We start from the raw sequence: 20,025 nt of genomic DNA, 5'->3' as shown, positions 1-20,025 counted from the left end.
CTGCATACTGTATATGCCAGTCAATAGAGAAAAGTTGTTTGGTTGGTTTTTTTGTTTGGTTGGTTTTTGGTTTTGTCTTTTTTTTTTTTTTGTCTTTTTTTTTTTTAATATAGCCAGATTGCCATGGCAAAAGTATGCTTGAAAAATACTAACAATCTTCTCTAGAAGGGTACATCAGAATAAAGCTGCATTTTTTTTTTAATATAGCATGCCAAAATGGGACCTTGATGAAGACCTACACAGTGCATAATTTCCTTTAAGTTCCTTTAAGCAGTCTTGTGTTATGAGTACAATTAAAAGTCCATCAGTATCCCAAGTACTCGTGCATTATCTACCCTGCCACACTTCGCTAATGCGTCTTATCATTTAGGTTGTTAATACTGTTCAGTGTAAAGACAGTCTTTCTGAGGTAGACTGTTCAAGTTCAAGGACAAGTCTTTTTCTTACGAAATGCATGACATTCAAAAAAAGACAACAAATAAATACTACATGTACAATATGTAGCAATGAGGTAGAAATGGTTTTAAAGAACAAACGTCTGAACGCACATCTGATGAAAATATTTTTAAAAAGGAAATGAAAAGCCTCTAGCAACTGCATATAAACCATGAGAACAAAAACAAAGTGAAAAGGAAAAAAAATAAAAACACCAGAAAAAAGATCCACACAAAGTTTAGGTTTGGAAATAAACTTTTGCTTCTTTTTCTATTATAAAACAAGAAGGAATGAATGTGCTCCCAACCTTGGTGTAGTACAGAACCATTTTATAAATATTTAACATTCTATAGGACTGATTCATATATTCTCACACAACTCTGTGGCAAGGCTGACCCATACTGCCGACATTCTACATATCACTGAGACAGGGAGGTGAAATTTTCCTGCTTTCAGTCTAATTGTCTTTGACAATTGCAGTGCCTAGTGCTACACTGCTTGTGTTGTATTTAAAAACAGGGGAAAGAGTAGAGACTTGTTCATTAAAGATGCAGTATCCCTGGTTCACAAAAATGCATCTGGCAGGTTCAAAATCGAATGTCAACCAAAGGTCCTTGCAGAGTGTGCGCTTCAGTTCATGTATTGGTTAGTCACCAGCACAGCTGGGCTTTTTCTGAATTCTGAAATACTAGTATCTCCATGTTTACTAATGTGCTTCATATAAATCTGCAGATGATTAAATGACTTTGATTTTTTTTTTAAGTAAAGAGACAAAGCCATTATTTGGACATGGTGTGTATGCACATATAAATATTATATACACACATGCACACATACAAGATGGAAAGGAGTTAGTGCTGTGAGGACAAGGTTAGCTTTCAGAGCTGATGATGAAAACCAACAGACATAGATTATTATACATTGGAGCAATGACTTCTCTAAGAAGGGCAGAAATCGGGAGTAATTCCTTTAAGTCAACAAGGTTATATCACCTTCAGATTGGTGTAAGTGAAAGGGTAGGAGGCCCTACAACTTTTGGCGGCCTTGTTTTGTGACAAAGTGTATCCTTCAGATCTGAGTAATGCATTCTCCTTCGTGATGATGGAGTGCTTCAGAGAAAAAAGCAGGGTGATTATAAGAACTGCCCTTTGCCTGAAGTTGTATGTATTTGCAGACAGTGAAAACCCCGGTCAGATCCCCAAATTTGCTTTCAATATACTAACATCTTGACACAGGATACAATTTGGATCTTTATGACTAGACGATCCCCTACAGAAACATCCTATAAAAACCCACCTAAATATGACCTTGTACCATTTTACAGAGCACAGCCTCCAAATAGGTGGTAAAGGCACCCAGATGGTGTTTGGCCTATGTATTTTAGTCAGATGGTTGATTTTCCCCTTGGTAGGTTTCTAATGCTGAAGAAAACATTTTGCCCATCTATCTGCATTTGAGTAGAATACAAACTGACTAATAGATAAATAATCTGTGTGAAAGTAAATAGCCTTAAAGTAAACTGCCTTCACATTCCATTGATCAGCTCAGTCAGCAAACTTTTCTTTACTGCCACTAATGTTCTGAATATTTTGGAAAGAAACATGCAGAAGTACAGAGTATTGCCATTTCTGTTTCACATAAGGTCATTATGAACTTCTTGAATTGATACTGATCCTTCAGCTTGCAGAAATATTCTTCCAATTTATTTTACTTTTGCTGCCATAGGAATTATTACTGAAGGTACAAGGAAGAAAATGAGCTGATGCAGAATGGGATCCCCACATAAAAATACAACGTAAAGCATCTGCAGTGAGGCTGACACAGCACAGGCTCTTTAACCATTTCAGGTTCCTTAAAATCCTGTGACATTTCCATTTCAGGTTCCAGGGCTGTGCCAGTGGCTGGGAAGTCCCTGCCCACCACTTGGGCACTTCTGTGGCAGCAGTCCCCATCTTTGCCTAGTCATAAAAGACAGCAAATGGCTTTCTACCACAGAAATGTCAAAGACCAGCAAACATTTAATAATGAAGGTACCATTAGAATGTGTTTTGTCTCTCTTCTCAAAACCAATCCTAACTTTTGGGACCCGCTCAAGTTCAGGATACTGCTCCTGCCCTTCCTGGACACTCCTTGACAAGAAGGCTGCTGAGAGGGGTGAAGGACCAGCAGCTTGCCCAAATCTGCTCACTAGGTAGAAAATGGGCTGAATGTGGGAAGAGGAAGGAAAGCAATAAGGACAGAACATGGCAGGGGGTTCAGCCAGCTCAGCCCCTCACAAAGCGGGGAAAATTACATCAAAGGACTTGGAGAAGGGCTGAGGTGCCTCCTCTTTACACTACCTGGCCAAGCTCTCAATAAATTCAATAGGCACCCTCGCAGAGCAATACCAGGACAGCTGTTGGTAAGAAAAGATTCGGTTAAAAATCCAGCTCTATTTTCCTCTCCTTATAGTTGTTGGGATAGGGGTGAAGCTTTCCACTTCTGCTGCCCTAAAGTAGAATCTCACCCTAGAGAGAATGAGCATGAGTGCGTGTGTGCGCACGCGTGGAACATGCATTTTCACACCATCTCAGTTTCTGCCAGCTTCTCACTTTGGTTAACATTTGAAAAATCCATTTCCCAGAGTGACTTTTTAAAGACAATGCTTTAAAGCTGGAAGCCAAAGGGACCATCTACAATTTCGCTTGCTTTTGGTTCTGCTACTGGACAAAAAGAGGGGAAAAAAACACACTAGTTGGTAGCTTTCATTTTACTCGCTGCAAAAAAATCTGTTAGGAGTATGGTTAGGAGAAACTGAACAAGAGTTGGTTTATCAAAACTTGCCCAAGCCTTTCAAATGAGCACAGCTCAAATAGCAGATATGAAAGGCAATGCCTAAGACAGAAATTGGGTCAGCAATCTGCAGTAGCATACTTGCCAGTGTGATCAGTGTGAGCCTACAGCTAATGGAGACATCAGGATCTCCCAAATATGAGGATGGTGGAATGACCTGGGTGAAGAAGCAGCCTGTGGAGATTTGGGGAAGCAGAAAGACTGGGTCATAACAAGGATCATAGACTGCAACTGCTGTTGAAAAAAAAAAAAAAAAGAAAAAAAAGAAAAGCAAGTGATGTACTTAAATCTTACTTTCTATACCCTTAATGAAAGGCACTGTTTTTAAAATGGTACTTTTATGCTTAAAACAAAGTTTTAGATAGAAAAAATGTTTGCCAGGAATCCATCTTAAATTAGATTTTGGTTTATTTGCTCTGTTTTTAGCACGTTCTATCTAAATATATATATATATCTTAAAAGAAAAATAAAGGAAAGTAATAATCAAGAGTCATAAATTTCCAGCAATATCACAAAATCCCTCATTAGCTTTCTGAATGCTAAATGTCTCCATCGATTTAACAAAATGGACAAGGTCAATACAATTTTTGAGAAGACAAACATGACCTATCAACAGATTGGTATCTCTCTTCTTGGGGCTTTTCAGTGCATTTATTTAATGGATTTGAATGTACATTACTTAACAGAAACATTAAATGCCAGTGCTTTGCAACAGTTTTGTTACTGTCTCTTTAAAGTAAACAAACAAAAAAATACATTCAAAAAAGCAAGGCTGTTTTGTTCATGTGATGGCAGAGGCTTTGGGCAGCTGCAACATGCACTGCTCCTGCTCAGAGACATTACCCAACATCAGTCAGCTGTCACCAAAAGAGTTGCACGGAAAGCATTACAGGATAAAGGGAAGGTGGGGGCGTGGGGGAGAACTGAGCAAATGCCACACATGCCACCTAGTCTTTCCAGAAGGAAGACACCGGAATACGTATATCTGGGGGAGGGAAAAAAAAAAGAGGGGGTGGGGGGAGGAAGTAAAGAGCACTAACATAGTGAAAAACTTGACTTCAGGGGAAAAAACAGCAGCTCTCTGAAACTTGTTTAGCAGGTTTGCATTCCTAATGTAATCTGACTTTTGTGGTGGTGGTGTTTTTTGCCCTATTTCTTACTTTGCTTTCCAAGAGAAACGTAACAAAACTGAGGTAGAAATAATGGTGGGCACACTCCAGCCTGGAAGATTTCTTATGGATGCTAAACGAAGATTGCATTAAGAATAATGGAGCCATACATACACAACAAAAACTCAACTTTACAGTTTGGGAAAGGAAATAAATGTACTTTGAGGGTTCAGTTTTGCTTTGTTATTTGTACTGTTTGTTTGGTCACAGTCCACTGCATTGCTACAAACAGCTCTGCAACCCATAGCTCTGCCAGCGACCTACACTGATCCCACTCCCTACAGCTTCACCAAAGTAACCTCAAAACTATGACTAATGCCACGCAACAAAGGCCAGCAGTCACAGCTTAAGGTAATTTGCCTCTTGGAGTCCTACCAAATCTTACATTTGACTGTTTTGGATGCTAACATAAACCAATTAAGTGGCTCTTTTTCATCTATGCACCTTCTAAAGACTGTATCACGTAATTATCAAGGAGCAATATGCTGAAAACTCTTACAGTTTACTGACAAGAAAAATCGTTCTGCTCTGGTTTGATCTGACAAATTTGCAGAAGAACCATTTCTGAACACTGGGAAATCCTTCTGTTTCTATTTTTAAAAACTGTAAAGCTTCAGTCATATCACACTTTAGTTTTTTTCCTGGATACATTCAAAGTAATTTTCCTTGCCATTTTCCAATTGTTGAGGTAAACATACATATTTAATATAAAGTAACATTGAAGCCTAGCCTATAACTCTCAGCAGTACATAGTGCTTTCAACACATTCCTTTGAGGTACTGTACAAATCACAATCACTTTCCTGAGTTTTTGCAGACAGAACATTAAAAGAAATGAACTGCAGAAATTAAGGTCCAGATTACCATTACCCTGTTTTACCTGTTCTTAGTTTAACACCGCAGAACAGACAGGATTGAGGAATACTGTTGCTCTTAGAATAGCAAAAATCTGGTTCTCTGTCGCAACACAACCGTTCATCTCTTTAGTCCAATAATGTTTGAAGTTAAAGCTCTTTATATTAGCACATGCCACCAATGTAATTGTGAGGCAAACAAAAAATAAAGCACCACTTCAGGCACTTGACAGCAACTAAATCTCAAGAACAGCAGAATGGAATCAACACACAGGGTTCATGTCCTTCTGAAATCAACCCACTTGCACCTTGCTCCTTGGTGAGTATTGTCTAGCTTGAACAGAACTGAGCATCAACATGCGCTTTCTGTCATGTGTGGCTTTTTCAGATCAGCAGCTCTTGTTTGATGCACTTTTCCTTCAAGTATACCCTGGCTCTTTAGAGGCAAGGTAAATTGTAGTCTTCCCAGTACCCTTTGCAATTTTAACACCACTGAAAAGGGTTCTCTACCCTATGTAGCAGGTTCTGTGTGTGCCAACATTCATTACACTTTTTTTAAGTAGTATCACTGACTGCAACCAAACATTTTGTTCCATTCAACATATGTATCAAGCTCTTTTTGAGATATGCTAGGCTGTATCTTGCAGAAAGCATTTTCAAAGTCTTGATATGTAACTGGCCTCAACTGGCTGGGCATAATGGCTGAAAGGTCTGTGGCTGGCATGGCATGGAGTGGGCCCACCACGGCTTCCTGACACAAGTGAGCCACATCTAGTCCAGAAAAGCCTTCTGTGCGCTGGACAAGCAGTGCAACCTCCTTGTCATTGAGACAGTAATTGTGCTGTGAGAGCAGTTGTACTATTATCTGGTGTCTCGCTGTGCTGTCAGGAAGTGGGATTAAAAGCCGTTTCATGAAGTACCTTCGAAGAGATTCATCAATTTCTTCCGGTTTACTCGTGGCGCAGATTACTACTATTTGGTCCTCAGCAGAAGTCAGTACAGTGTCCAGCTGCATAAGGAACTCGGTTCTCATCCGACTTACTGGGCTGTGTTCTTCACTCACTTGAGAGGAAAGGAGCATATCAATGTCACTAACAAAAATCACTGAGGGTTGGCGGCACCTTGCCACGAGGAAGGAGGCATGGACGATTTTTTCTCCTTCCCCTAACCACTTTGTGACAAGGCCAGAGCCAGTGATTTTGAAAAATGTGGCCCCCAGCTGACTAGCTATACATCTGCCCATTAATGTTTTGCCTGTTCCCCGAGGTCCAAATAAAAGGATGCTCCGAGGTAGAGCAGTCAGTCCATTGAATGCATCTGACCTCAATACTGGCCATAAAACCTCCTCCTTAATGACGGCCTTTACTAGATCTAGGCCAGCGATGTCACTCCAGTCCACGGGAGGTCCTTGGTTGATAATCTCGTTGGTAACAAGGTCAATGAGGTGTGTGTCAGTATTCTTCAGTTGCTCGTCCACAGAGTGGTTGGATGAGGTAGCTGCACGAAGTCCCGGGCCTTGCATTGGGTGAGGGAGGAGCTGCCTGTGCTCATCACTGTGCTCATTAATTACTGGGGAGGTATACTTCCCAAATGAGTCACTTGATCTCGAACCCAGTGAGTTTTTAGCAGTACTATAGGATGGGGGTGTTAACGCCCTACTGGACTGGCTGCTGAATTTCCTTTGCTGTTCAGAGGACATTAGCTGCTTTGTTGGCTTAAATGCTAAGGATGATGTTTCAGCACTTCTGTCAAAACCATTCCCCCTGTTTGCATTTGAAATGCTGTTGTCGGGCATTCGATACATGGGACTCTGTGTAGATCTCTGTTGGCCATAGCTGTAATTTCCATAACTGGAGTCCATTTCTCCTTGCCCTGCCATGTAGAAAGCTTTCCTTTTGAGAGAGCTCGCTGAACTGTTTGTCAAGGCAGATGGCGCAATGGGGGTCAGACCATGGCCCTGGTAGGAGTAGCTGGGGACGGTGGTTGGGGGCAGAGGGGTCGGAGCAGGGATTCCTGAAGGCAGGTACGCCGAGGGCGGCGGGGCACCCCCAGGGCTGTACCCAGGGCCAACAGCAGTTTGAGGAGGGTAACTGGCAGAAGGGTAACTGTAACTGGAGAGGTTAGAGGTCCCGTTGTAGCCAGGGACAAGGGCTGGTGGTGGCGGTGGTGGTGGTGGCTGTAAAAGTCCCGAGCTATGCAGCGGGGATGGATGAGGGGATGGAAGTGCAGGTGCTGGCTGGCTGCTGTAACTGGTATGCAAGTATGAGCCATTGTATCCTGCAGCGTATTCCTGAGATGGGAGCCCTGAATGAAGACTGGGAACAGTGTGACTTCCACAGGTGCTGCTGGAGTAACTGGGTTCAGCCAGGTTACTGGCCACCCCGGGAGAGCTCCCAATGCTGGCTGAGACATCTGCGGGAGGGAGGGCTGCACTTACCCCAGCTTTGCTGGCCGTGATAACGTCTGGGACACAGTTCATGGGATACACGCTCTCCGAGTTCAGCGATGGCTGCCAGGGCTCACTTTCATTCTTCCGACCGTTCACCAGCCCCGAGGGAGCTTCAGAGTAATTGCTGAGAATGGGCCGCTCGGCCGGGCCTTCCAAAATACCAGAATATTTTTCTGCATACTTTTTCAGAAGATTAGAGGCAGTCAGAGCCGAGATGTCATCGTTGGCCCAAGCATACTGGTAGGTGCGCTGCAGGTGCCCCCGGTAGGCTTCCACCTTGTGGGCAGGGGACCGGGTAGTTGAAGTGATATCGAAGTGCTGTTCTGGCCACTGGGCATGCTCTGGCGTCCACTGCATCTTCAAGCCTAGGGCGGCAGGAAAAAAAACCAAAGTTAACAGCAAGCTAGGCCTTTTTCAGATGCTTTTAAATGCACTCTCAAACATACTGCCTAGGAACTTCTTCAGCTCTCTGAAAGACTGTACTTAACACCACAGATCCTTAAGGAAAGAAAATTCAATGCCTTTATGAAGCAGCATAAACCGCTTAGTTCATTGTAGGCACATACACATGTAGACACATCTTTTGCTGATACAGTGGGGGGTTATTAAAAAAGCCAGATAATGCTAGATTTCTCAAAGTAATTAAATAAAACTCAGTATGTTTTAAATACCCTGAGTGCAGATTTACTGTTAACATACACGGCATCCAGCTGCTCTGTCCTCTCTCATCACTGTTTCAGTTTTATATTTGAACCAATATAAAAATATGAGACACAGCTGACAGATCACATCTAGGATACCTCTCTTATTTGGTACTGAACACCTAGTTAGCACAGTATAATGCACCCTGCGCAGAACAATATGACACAGACATAGCAGGTCATTCCATAATCCAAGTCTCATCTAAAGTGGTCCACGACAGTTTCAAATCTGCTTCGTGGAGTGCAGCAAAGCAATCTCCCAGGCAGCGCTCCGTCGCTTTCATCACACAAAGCCTACAACTCGGTATGAATTACAACTGGCTCCTTTCTGCCTCTCAGTTCTGTTGTTGAGGCTCTGGAAAAAAAACCAAGCATGACTTGTCTGTCGGTCTCCTTGCTTGCTCTCTCTCCCCCCCCCCCAAGCCTAACCCCCTCCAGCGTACAAAGAAAGAGGGTTAAAAAAGAAAAAAAAAAAAGAAAACAGAAAGAAAGAAAAGAAAAACAGATGAGAAAAGGAAAAAGAAATGAAGCTAAGTCCCTAAAAAGTTCTGTGGCTTCCACAGCTGGCTGTAACCCCCACCTTGAATAAAAAAGAAAAAAAAGAGGAAAAAAATGCAAATGTCATTTTAAAGTAATTAATCTTGTAAATAATGTGACGGGAATAATCACTCCTCCTCGTAATCCACCATGCGCAGTAAGAGCAATTTAAAAGCTTAAAGATAACCCCCTCCAACTCTACCTATGCATGGTAGACACATTGCTGATTTTTGTACAGCTGTATCAAATAGACCTCCTTAATCTCTCTCGTATTACCAAAAGTGATTTTTGCAAACAGTCTTGTGCCCTCTGGCACAGATTCCCTGATAAGGAGGAGGCCTAGTCGAAATGAAGCATCTGTGGCACCAGCTCCCCTCTGAATTACTGCAGTCTATTTTGACAGCTTCTACCCCCTCCTGTTTTTCTCCCCAACCCCTTTAGCTCTTCATTGCCTGACTCTGGCATCTGACATGGCCAGCTTAGCCTCGCTGAGCTAAACCTAACACAGCACACAGTTTGGTAACAGAATGGCATGTTTATTCCCTTCTGACTCCCTCTTCCTTGTTTGCAAAACCACTGCACCAGACACTGGAAGTTAATTAGCAGGATGATGCTGTGCTAATTGTGTTAATTTACAAGGTTTTAGTCAAAGAGAATCATGCCAGGGCTGGCACTGCTGTCATGCTTCCGACTTAATGATTAAGAAATACTGAAAACAAGGTGGGAAGGATTGCAGTAATTACACAATAAATGAATAAAGCAACAGATTCATTTGCAATTATATTTTATTGCCGTTGCACTCATTTGCATTTGGACTCTTCATTTTTATTTTTGGATTCATGCATTTGCAAATCACCAAATTATTTAAATTTAGCCTGAGCACTGCAAAGTACCTCTAATGGAGCCTTATATTTTATTAGCACAAGCACTGCAAATCTCAGTCCACACGAGCACGCCATTGATTACTTGTGGATTTTTTTCCCTGAACATTTTCTTTCTCATTTTTCCAACACTTTGACAACTTGAGAAAAATGTCTGTTAACAATTATACAGTTATCCTATAAAAGTTAATTCAGAGAAGTACTTTTGACAAATGCAGCTTTGAGACTGAGTTTTTGGCAGATTTATTTCTTTCGTTTAGTATGAATATAGTCTGTTTTTGCTAATTATTCCGATGTTTCAACCACTGCCTTTCAGAGGTAGTAAATAGATCATGAAATTGGGTAAAATCATAGAAATCATGCTCATAAAAAATAATAATAAATAAATGCAATTCTAATGAGAAACTATCAGAAGCTTTTCAGAACTCATACTTGGTTAAATTCAGCCAGAAATCTGAAGAGCAAATCACCAGGAGCCAATTGGATGTAATCAGCGTCCAATCAGTTCTAGCACCCTGAAATTTAATTCAACCTTTTATAAAAGAATATTAATATTCCTGTAACATAAAAATGCCTAAGTGACATACAAGTTGACTACCCCTGTTAAAAAACAAACAAACAGAAAATAACCCAAAACTGAAACAACCCAACAGTGTTCTGCAGTATTTGGCTTATAAGGTTACCAAAACACTTAAAAGCTTTTGTTACAGAGATGCAGAAGAACTTGAGTAGCTTGATGACTCACCAGCTACTAACATGCAATGAGAAAGACTGAAAAGAATGCACTAAAGCAGCAGCAAAACTTGTGAAAAAGAAGGTGAATGAAATAGGCACGGATGGAACAGAGAATCTGGCTGGGCTGGTATTTGTACTGTAGTCAACGATTACGCTTGTGGCACATTGTCTTTAACAGCTTGTAGAAGGAAGACCATTCGATTTAAAGAGATAAAAGAATACATTAGGTCAGAGCACAACAACATATATCATACACCTCCCATTTTCAAGCTTTTCAAAATATGTTTCATAAATACTTTAAAAATTTAATCAATTGCCCTTTTTTGTTTAGATTGGATTGCATGCTTTTAAAATAAAATAATTTTATTTTCAGTCACAGCTGGGAGATTCATTTAGGCGGTGTAAAAATTAAATTCTCTGAATTTTATTGGTCTAGATTAATTTTTATTCCTTATTATGAGGCTGCAAAAGAATGTCAGAAAATCTGAATTATCCATTAGAAGAAGAAGGGAGGAAATCACATCATCAGCGTTCTTTATTTGGAATAATTGTTAGCTAGGCCAGTAGTTTCACATTGTCATGCTATCTTTGGATATGCTCACTGCACAATAATTGAAAGTTTATTTATTGATGCATATTAAATACCAATGCATTTAACAAAGGCTGTAAAGGCAGGATTAGGCCTTGATTAGATAAGCTTAAGAGAACAGGACTGTTCTCTTCCCATGAAACATGAGCATTTATTCCAGCACATTGCAATCATTACTGTTATTTGGAAGCATAGGTTAATAGTTAACCATATGCATATTTTTTGCATTAGTTAGCAGTGAAGAAATCTGTATTTACATGAAGTCCACTGGAATGGTCTGGACTGGGGTGAGGACGGGGGGAAGAGCCATTTCCTCAATTTGATAGTAATTGAAAAAGCAGCAAAGTTTTGCTAGGTTTGACTCAGTTTCTTAATAGTTCAATAATTGTTTGACAAAAGTCAAATGTATGATTTTGGAGGAAAAAAAGAAAAAAAAGAAGTTGTAGTTTATTTTAATTATGCAAACACTTCTCCCACCTCCAACTGCGTAATGTTTGCAGCCACTTCCTCTCCATCTTTTAAATTGTATTTTACTAGTTGTTTTTTTGCTTGAGCTGATACATGCTCCTGCATTTCCTTTGTTAGGAATCCAAACACTGATACAAATACCCAAGATCAGGTAAATAAGGACATATTTAGAGGTTGCTTTTTTTTTTTTTTTACTTATATGTATTTTTTTTTAACCATAATTTAAGCTCTGACATAAGCCATGGGCCTGCAAACAGTGCATTTGCTTGGTAACTTCCTGAAAATCCAGAAGCAATGCAAAGCTGAATGTTTTTTTTTTTTTAAATCTTTGCTAACTTAGGAATCCTCTGAGCTATCGACAGTTTTGAACTGTGTAAACTGTGCTGGTATGGGCTGTAAAGGGCAAAAGGAAATGGTTCTGTTCTTTGAGTACAGGTATGTACTTATTAGAGAATAGCTTTTAAGATAAATTTAATACATTATATAGAGAGGCAGTGTAGGCTTTTTTAGCAGTATCTATTTTTCCTTGTCCTGAAAGCCCTGCTATACAACCCTGCTCCATAATTCTTCAAGTTGGATCTATCTGAATTACATTTAAAGTAATTATAGTCAATAATTTAATTATTCAATTTCTTTGTACCAAATCTGTGACCATTTTTCTCCGTTTCTAATTTTGTGCACTTAGCCTGAAAATATAAAATCTAATACACAGTACTTCATCAATTTCACATAGAACAATTCCATATAGCAGAAATCCACTTACATATTCAGATTTATAAATTCAGAAAAAAAAACAAACAAAACAAAAACACCCCCCCAAAACACACTAAAAAAAGCCACACAAAATCCAGAACAACAACAACAACAACAAAAAAAGAATGTCAGAATTAAGAAACATTTTAATCTGAATGCAAATAAGGAACAAGCAGTGTTCTACACATCCTGGTCAAGTGGGGTCTGATACTGCTGGAAACGTGAATAAGTTTGTGAACACAAAGAACCCTCCTCCACTGGTGCCCTCAGTATCAAGTCAAAATGCTCAACGCCTTACAGGATTGTATCAGTTACAGAAAACTAAAAATAAATATCTAGCCTTTCCTTTAAATTTAAATACAAGTGTTTCTGTTGAAAACAGGCATGGAAAAGTCCAGAAATACTAGCTGAGGACCACACTGGGTAAAAACACAACAAAGGATTCAGTGTCCCACAGAGAAGTCCAAGCAATGACAATCACCTTCAACCAACCAACTTCATTATCAACGTTTTGCTTTAGACAAAGGACACAAGGACTTTAGTAAACCTCTCTCTCATCTATTCGTACCTCTAATAAAATAATCAAGCTAAAATTAAATCATATGTAGCTGTGGTTTTCTGAAGATACCTGCAAAGGCTGCATTGCACATCCAGAGATGCTGGGAAACAAAACCTAAACGGCATGCAGGTACTGAGCACAAGGAACTAGAAACAGGGCAGCACACCAACCTTTCCAACCAGCTACCAAAGTTTTAGTGTGGGTCAGGGGCCTCCAACCATTCCTTCAACATACCTGAGGCAATAGAAAAATTTTCTCAGGTTGTGGTCTCTCTATTCCTGTTTATTCCTCATCCCTGCAGTGCCTCAGGTTACATGTAGCACAGGTCTGCTTGGCTCCTTTGTGAGCATCAGTTGCTTAAGCAGGTTCTTAACTTTAAGCATATGATTAAATACAATATGAGCAACTGCTTAATGTGCCATTGAACAGGGGAAGACTGTACCGGGGCAGACTGTACCAGGGATGAACAAGTAAAGGAGATGCTTCTGATAACTGTCCATAACCAAATTGTAGCATCACGCTGTTGCAAGGTAAGGAACAACTCCAAAACCACAGGTCTGAGTACCACCAACCCTCTTGCTTGTAGACTTGCAAGTGGTTGTGAACTTCAACACTTTGGGTTGCTTACACATTTAGTCAAAGACTCCAAAAGCTGCCCACTGAAATGCTACTCTCAGGCCTGTCTCCAGGTATTCAAAACCGCTATTTTCACAATGGACCATAATGAATTTAGCCAAGGGATTGCTTCTTGTGGACATGCAGAGATCTGCCAGAACAGCTATTGACTTAAACAGGCACTTCACTGGAATGTATCAGGACTTCTCATAGCTCATACATCAGTGAGAAACAAACATGTTAGTACCTTGAGGATCAGGCCCTAAATTCACATTTTAAAATCCTTCTTACACATGGGACAGAATAGAATGTATGAGTCATGCCATGACCACTGTTCAAGATGTAGGACACACAACACTCCGGGTTTGTGCTAAATCTGATATTTTGTAAGACTATATATTGTCATATGCCCCATAATAATAAAAATTAATTCAAGATAAAACAATTCTTTTACACTCCATTTTTTATTGATAAGCATAATTTTAGCTGTTTGAAGATAGTGCAACTGATCTCCCTTAATTGGAAACAGGGCGGATTTTGAAGAGTGGAGTGAGCTAATTATGCTTTGGAGAAAAAGAAAAAAAAAAAAAAAAACAAAAAAGAAAGAAAATGATTCCCACATTTATTTTCTAATTATTCAGTTAAGACCTCTGCTCCAGTCCATGAGGAACTCCTTTGACGTCAAAGGACTCGGCAGGAGGATGAGCCTTCAAGTGAGCCACCCAGCTGTATGGGCCCAGCTCTGGAAGCTTTTTTCAGTAAGTGGCAGCCACAAACTCACCAAAACAGGCCTGGAAAGTGCTCTCAGCATTTTCTTGTTAGGGCTCTGTTATTCCTTTTATTATACATAGCCTATGCATGCCATGCACATCAGTGGCATCAAGCTGTTGGTGGGATACTTACAATATGATTCCCATCTAGCACAGACAGTGAAAACATTTCAATCTTTAAAACAAAACACTTAAATCACAAGTAATACTGAGGATCACATATATGTCAACAGCACTTAAAAATAAAAGAAATAAGAAAAATGCAACATATTTTAGAAGAGCCTGGACCAGTTACAAATTAAAAAACAGACATGGAATCTCAAAGTAATACATGCCAATTATCTAATTTAAATACTGTCAAATGATTATTCCTTTTAAAATCACACGTTCGCACCTTACAGCAACAAACTGCAATACATTTACAGCAAATGAGTTCTCTCTTCTCAAGCACCCTCCCCACCATTTATGTAAAGCAGTCACAAAGACATTTCTGGCTAAACAGCCGTTAGCAGATCCATCAGCTTCAAAGCCCTTAAGAAACAGATATAAGGAGAAATAATAGTCAAGCAAGCAAAGGCAAACTAGGTCCAGAGATGACACTATCATATTTTGCCAGCAGAAGCAGGCTTGATCTGTAGGCCAAGCAAACAGCAGCCCACACGTGTGGAAGGTAGGGACTATAACTATTACTTAGGCACGCCACAGGATCTTCCAGGATGCTGCCCACCTCGAAGGTATCAGTTTCTCTGCAACAGCAGTCCTTAAGCACAAAAGCATTCCCAGTTCAGGGCTCTATTCTTGCAGTGTGATCACACTGATGCACTGTCATTGCGTACCATAAGTAAAACCATTTATGCACACGTGTCAGAATCCTTCTATATAGAAAATTGGTCATGTTTGTGATTTATTGTCAGTGATCTTTAAAATACTTTACAGTCTGCCCTCACTGTACACATTTGCTCATAACACTTTTCTAAACCAACTAGAAAACACACATTAATGAAGACAATAATTGCACTGAGTTTTCTTTCAACCTATAATGATTCTTCCCCTTCCCAGGTTTTATATTTTTAAGCTGTTTCTGTCAAGTACCTTCAAACACTACCGTGCCTTTGCAAGACATAGCATATTTTGTCAATACCAAACAAATGAGACCATAATAATTTTTCAGAGAATACTCAGGAGAAAAGTAACTGTAAATAAAATAAGCATAACTTATCAAAATTCTATATATAACTTTCTGTATTCCACTGAAAGCTTGTAGGCATAATGTGTTTTTAAAAGATTTAATATGCCACACAATCTGCAATTTATACCTATATAAACATAAGAATCGATGTAACTACTGCAAGATATCTGCAGTGATTCTGAGAATTAAAACACTCATGTTAAAATAGAGTCATAAATGAACATGGAGTTTGTTCACTTGGCACCAATATTTATGCAAATACAAAACAGTCTATACCTGAAGTTTGATTGTGCTCCCACTGAAGTGTTTACTTCAAGTTTCCAATAAACCCAACTGAAGCTTTTTTAAGTGCAGCAAAATGCATACTCTCTTTTTAAGCAATAGCAGAGGTGGCCTTTTCCTTGGTTCCCCTTCCAAAAGTGGAATTTGAGGCACATTTACCTTGGAAGAACACAGCGCAAATCCTTAAAAGCAGAGCAGATAAAATACACTCACTGCTTTATCGTGTTTCTCACACAATCAACTGCAGCAGGTGAAACACAGAACCATGAACTTGCTTTTTAGCAAGGAAACGAGAGGCAAAAGAAATTTGCAGCAATAAGGAGCCTCATATGGAACACTCAGAACCTGACCTAAGCTTTCCAGGAAAAAAAAAAAAAAGGAATCTAAGAATTGTACTTTTCAAACATTGGATTCTATTATTTTTTCCATTTCTGTTGCTACTCATGATTCAGTACATTGCTTCATTTTACAGCAGTTTTATTTTTCATTCACACTTAGAATTACTGATTTGGTTCCTCAATGTAAATAAAGCATTTTAAAAACACTTTTTTTTTTTTTTTTCTGCTTCTTAAATCCATTAAGACAACTTCCTTCTTAAGCTCACTTCCTTTTGCCATATGAAGATCACCAGGACATACTACATGTGTCCATAGGGACAGCAAAGCTAATGAATATGTATGGTTTCTGTCACAACAGAGCACTCCCCTTGTTCTGCAGTATCGACCTTCTCTTATGTGAGTAAATAACAGGTGAGCACTTGTGCATGAGGATAAATAGGGTTAAAACTGTCATGAAGGGACATACTTTATTTGAACAAAGTGGGTGCACAATAAATAGATATTAAGTGATGCTGAATTATTTCTTATATCATGCTGTTCCAAAATGTTAGAAAATAATCTTGCTCTAATACGTAAGACCAAATTACGCAGAAAATTATTTAAACTATATTTCCCTCCAATTAACAGCAGCAGCACTCTGTACAGATTTCACTACATTATATGTTTTAATATATTTTTCAGTCATCATACTTCAGAAAAAATGAATTTATGTATGCATATACTTCATAGCTTTATATACAGCAAGAGAAGGCTAATTCCAGAGATTTATCTAACCAGCCCTATTCACCTTACAAATATGAAGGCAAAGATCAATTTCGATAAGTTTCAAATAACTGTAGTCAGGCTTGACCCATTACACTCAACTAACAAAAGTGAAAAAGCAAATTCATATGGGCCAATAACACACTGCTCCAGCCTGTAACCAGAATGCTGCTCTGCTTTTAAAGTGCTTATTCCAAAACCTACCAACATAGGAGAGGTACGAACAGTTGTTTTACTAAGATTAGAGTACCTCTGCTAATTAGCTAAATGAGAACAAATACTGATTAAAAGTATATATAGAAGTAATCTGATACTCAAGGAAAAAAAATCCTTCTTAAGATGACTCCACAGTGTACAAAGCTTTTGCAAAATTTGTTTATGTTATTTACGCATTTTGCTTTTTGGCAATCATCTGCACATTAATTTTTAATGAAATAGTAAAGAGATGTTGCGTCTCACACTTCTATAAAAATATTCTATAGCCAGGACTGGTTGACATAGTGCATTAATTCAGTGTCCTTCACTCCTGGGACCTGAGTATAATTTAGTCCAGCCTGAAGAAAATAACTTTGATCTGAAGGCTGTGGAAAAAGCTACATATGAAATGAGTTTTGGTGGGTTTAGTGTTGTTTCTTATATACAAGACGACACATGAAGATAAACTGCTTTAGAATACTCCTGACATGGCCCAGGATTAAGAGCAGGGAGCTCTCAGCAGAGCTCATCCACTCTCTCCCTTTTTCCCTGTCGTACCAGACACACACCACACACATTTCTCTTTACTATAATCATCAGATCAACTAGGGCTGGCATACGCTGTCTTTCCAAAGAGAATTTCCCACGTAAAAGGATTGTATTATCAATCTGTACACTTACTTAGTCTTTCCGTTTAAAAAAACCCAAACAAACAACATTAGTATTTCAACATGAGAGATGACGTAAGAAGGAATCATGCTATCACTGGGAACCTCAGATTTCCTCCCCAAGGTAGGGAACACCTTAGCTAAGTCATCAGAACTGCACTAATCACACTCTTCAGGAAAACAGAGCTCCAGCATGGCTCCTTCCCGGGCTTGGCTGTACTAGGAGCTGATCCTTCCTTTCCTTCCTGCTCTCCCTAAAGAGGAGAAACAAGATTAAAAGCAGAAGCATAACCAAAGAACTGACAACCTAGAAACAAGACACTGAACTAAATCTTTTCCCCACTTAAACCTTTCAATTATTGTATCCCACAAATTCCAAACATTCTTCCTGGCTCATTCAATAACATGTATCTGAATTAACTACTGAAAAATGGAAGACAGCCAATTTTTTACATGCTCTTGGTTTGGGACTTACTGTATTGTTTCCTGAGCGCTTGAAAAGAGCTATATAGATTGTTCAGTTAGCTTGACAAATTAACTAGGGGATAGGGGGAGGAGGAACAGGGAATTTTCTATAGGTAAATATAGAAAACTCTCTGTTCCTATATGCATGAACATTTATATATTTTACACACATAGGCACTAGACAGAATGACTTAACTGAGAAATTTAACTCTGTGTATGCTGATATTTTTGCCATAGTCCTGGAGAGAGTGGGAAGGAAAAGAAACTAACTCCTCATGTTATATGTTGGTTCTCCTTTCTCAAAAAGAGCAAAGCTCATCCTGCAGCAGGAAAAGTTGAGCCATGTCTTGAAACATGCAGTATGTCGTTGAGAGGGTGCACAGGCAGTTTAAGGGGCAGAAAAGAATAACATGCTTTCTTTAAAAACAGAAAGAAATGATAGAGCCCAGATGATAAAATGTCACGTCTTTGGAGCTATCACACAAATTCAGTCTTTTCTGTAAAAACAGCCTTCAAGAGACAACAAAAATCAAAACCATGTGATGATTGTATCAATAACTATCGGAGCACTGTTGATAGATTAAATAACAATAAGCTGTGTTATTTTTCCTGTAATTTTGTCCATAGTGTTATTGCATACATAGTCAGCTAATGATGAAATAGTTTTAAAATTTGCTTCGGGGTACAGAAGTCAAGCTCCACTGATTAGCATCTCAAAGCACACTACAGGCACACATTTGTATAGCTGAATAATAGCACTTGTGTTTGCATGATGTTCTTAAGAAAAAAACCAACCCACTATTTTACTTGATGTTTGATGATGCACACTGACGAAAGTCCTTTCTCTCACAAAATATACAATATGTCACAGCTAACTGGAAGAATTTCAAAGACAAGGTAGAAAGGTAACTTCACAAAAAGAGCCAAAAAGGGGTTTGGTGTCAATACGAGATGCCGAGGTTCATGGGCTTGATTCTGCTGTCACTTCTCTGGTTTGAAGTCACAAGAACCACTGAAGTTTACAATTTACTGTGAAAGAGATAAATGTGCCTCACTTTTTACTGTATGATTTTCCTTTTAGGCAACAATTATTCAGCAGTTAATTAAGCAAACTCTGTTTTGCTCACCAGCATTTGGGTTTTGGGCCACATATTTAATAACAACTCCTAACAGAAAATATTTCATTAAAATCTGGACAGAGTCTTCTGGTATTTGCTGCATTAGCTCAGTTTCTGCATTATTTCCTATGCCTAATAGGGTGGCCTGCAAACTTTATTGAATGTGAACCTTCCTAAAATTTGCTGTAAACTGCCTGGAAAGAAGTCTGATTTCAGCCACACTGAGACCCAGTCCACCATACCACCTTCAGTAGCACTGTATCTTCTATGTGTGCCCCCTTCTGTAATTTCTCCAGGCATAATTTATTACAAGGTTTTAATTATAAAATTATCCAATTCTGTGTTAAATAATATAAAAGTGCACCCACATGAATTTAGTATTAAAAATTCTATACACTATCAACAGGAACATTATGATTTTACTACATATTGAGTAACGATCAGCTTAAATTCTTTTCATCCAGAATGTGTAAGTAAGATAAAGGAATGACTCCACAGAAACCTTAACATTAATACACTTAAACACACTTAGCATCAAAAATTAAGTTCATAAACTAACAAATACTCAGTGAAGTATTTGATACCAGCAGTATAAATTTATTAAGTTTCATTTTTACTTTGGAAAAAATTTGTAGAAGTTAAAAAGCCCCACAGGTTGAATC

At 39.0% G+C, this 20,025-nt stretch overlaps 1 protein-coding gene across 5 annotated transcripts in view; it reads right to left on the bottom strand.

The window, feature by feature from the left end:
- FIGN (fidgetin, microtubule severing factor) overlaps nt 1-20,025 on the bottom strand; it is a 103,519-nt gene that overhangs the window by 1,690 nt on the left and 81,804 nt on the right. For 4 of the 5 annotated variants that reach the window (XM_062611038.1, XM_062611039.1, XM_062611037.1 and 1 more), the window contains one exon: nt 1-8,103. This exon is cut by the window's left edge and continues 1,690 nt beyond it. In XM_062611038.1, coding sequence (XP_062467022.1) covers nt 5,855-8,095 — 2,241 coding nt within the window. In that variant the 5' untranslated portion in view covers nt 8,096-8,103 and the 3' untranslated portion in view covers nt 1-5,854. The remainder of the gene's footprint in view (nt 8,104-20,025) is intronic. The other variant, XR_009963285.1, reaches the window with a different exon arrangement.

This window comes from Pezoporus occidentalis, unplaced genomic scaffold (assembly GCF_034315485.1).
Source record: "Pezoporus occidentalis ecotype Australia unplaced genomic scaffold, CSIRO_AGI_Poc_V1 ctg150, whole genome shotgun sequence".
In the NCBI taxonomy this organism is placed as follows: Eukaryota; Metazoa; Chordata; class Aves; order Psittaciformes; family Psittacidae; genus Pezoporus; species Pezoporus occidentalis.
This window is presented reverse-complemented; position numbering and strand designations above follow the sequence as displayed.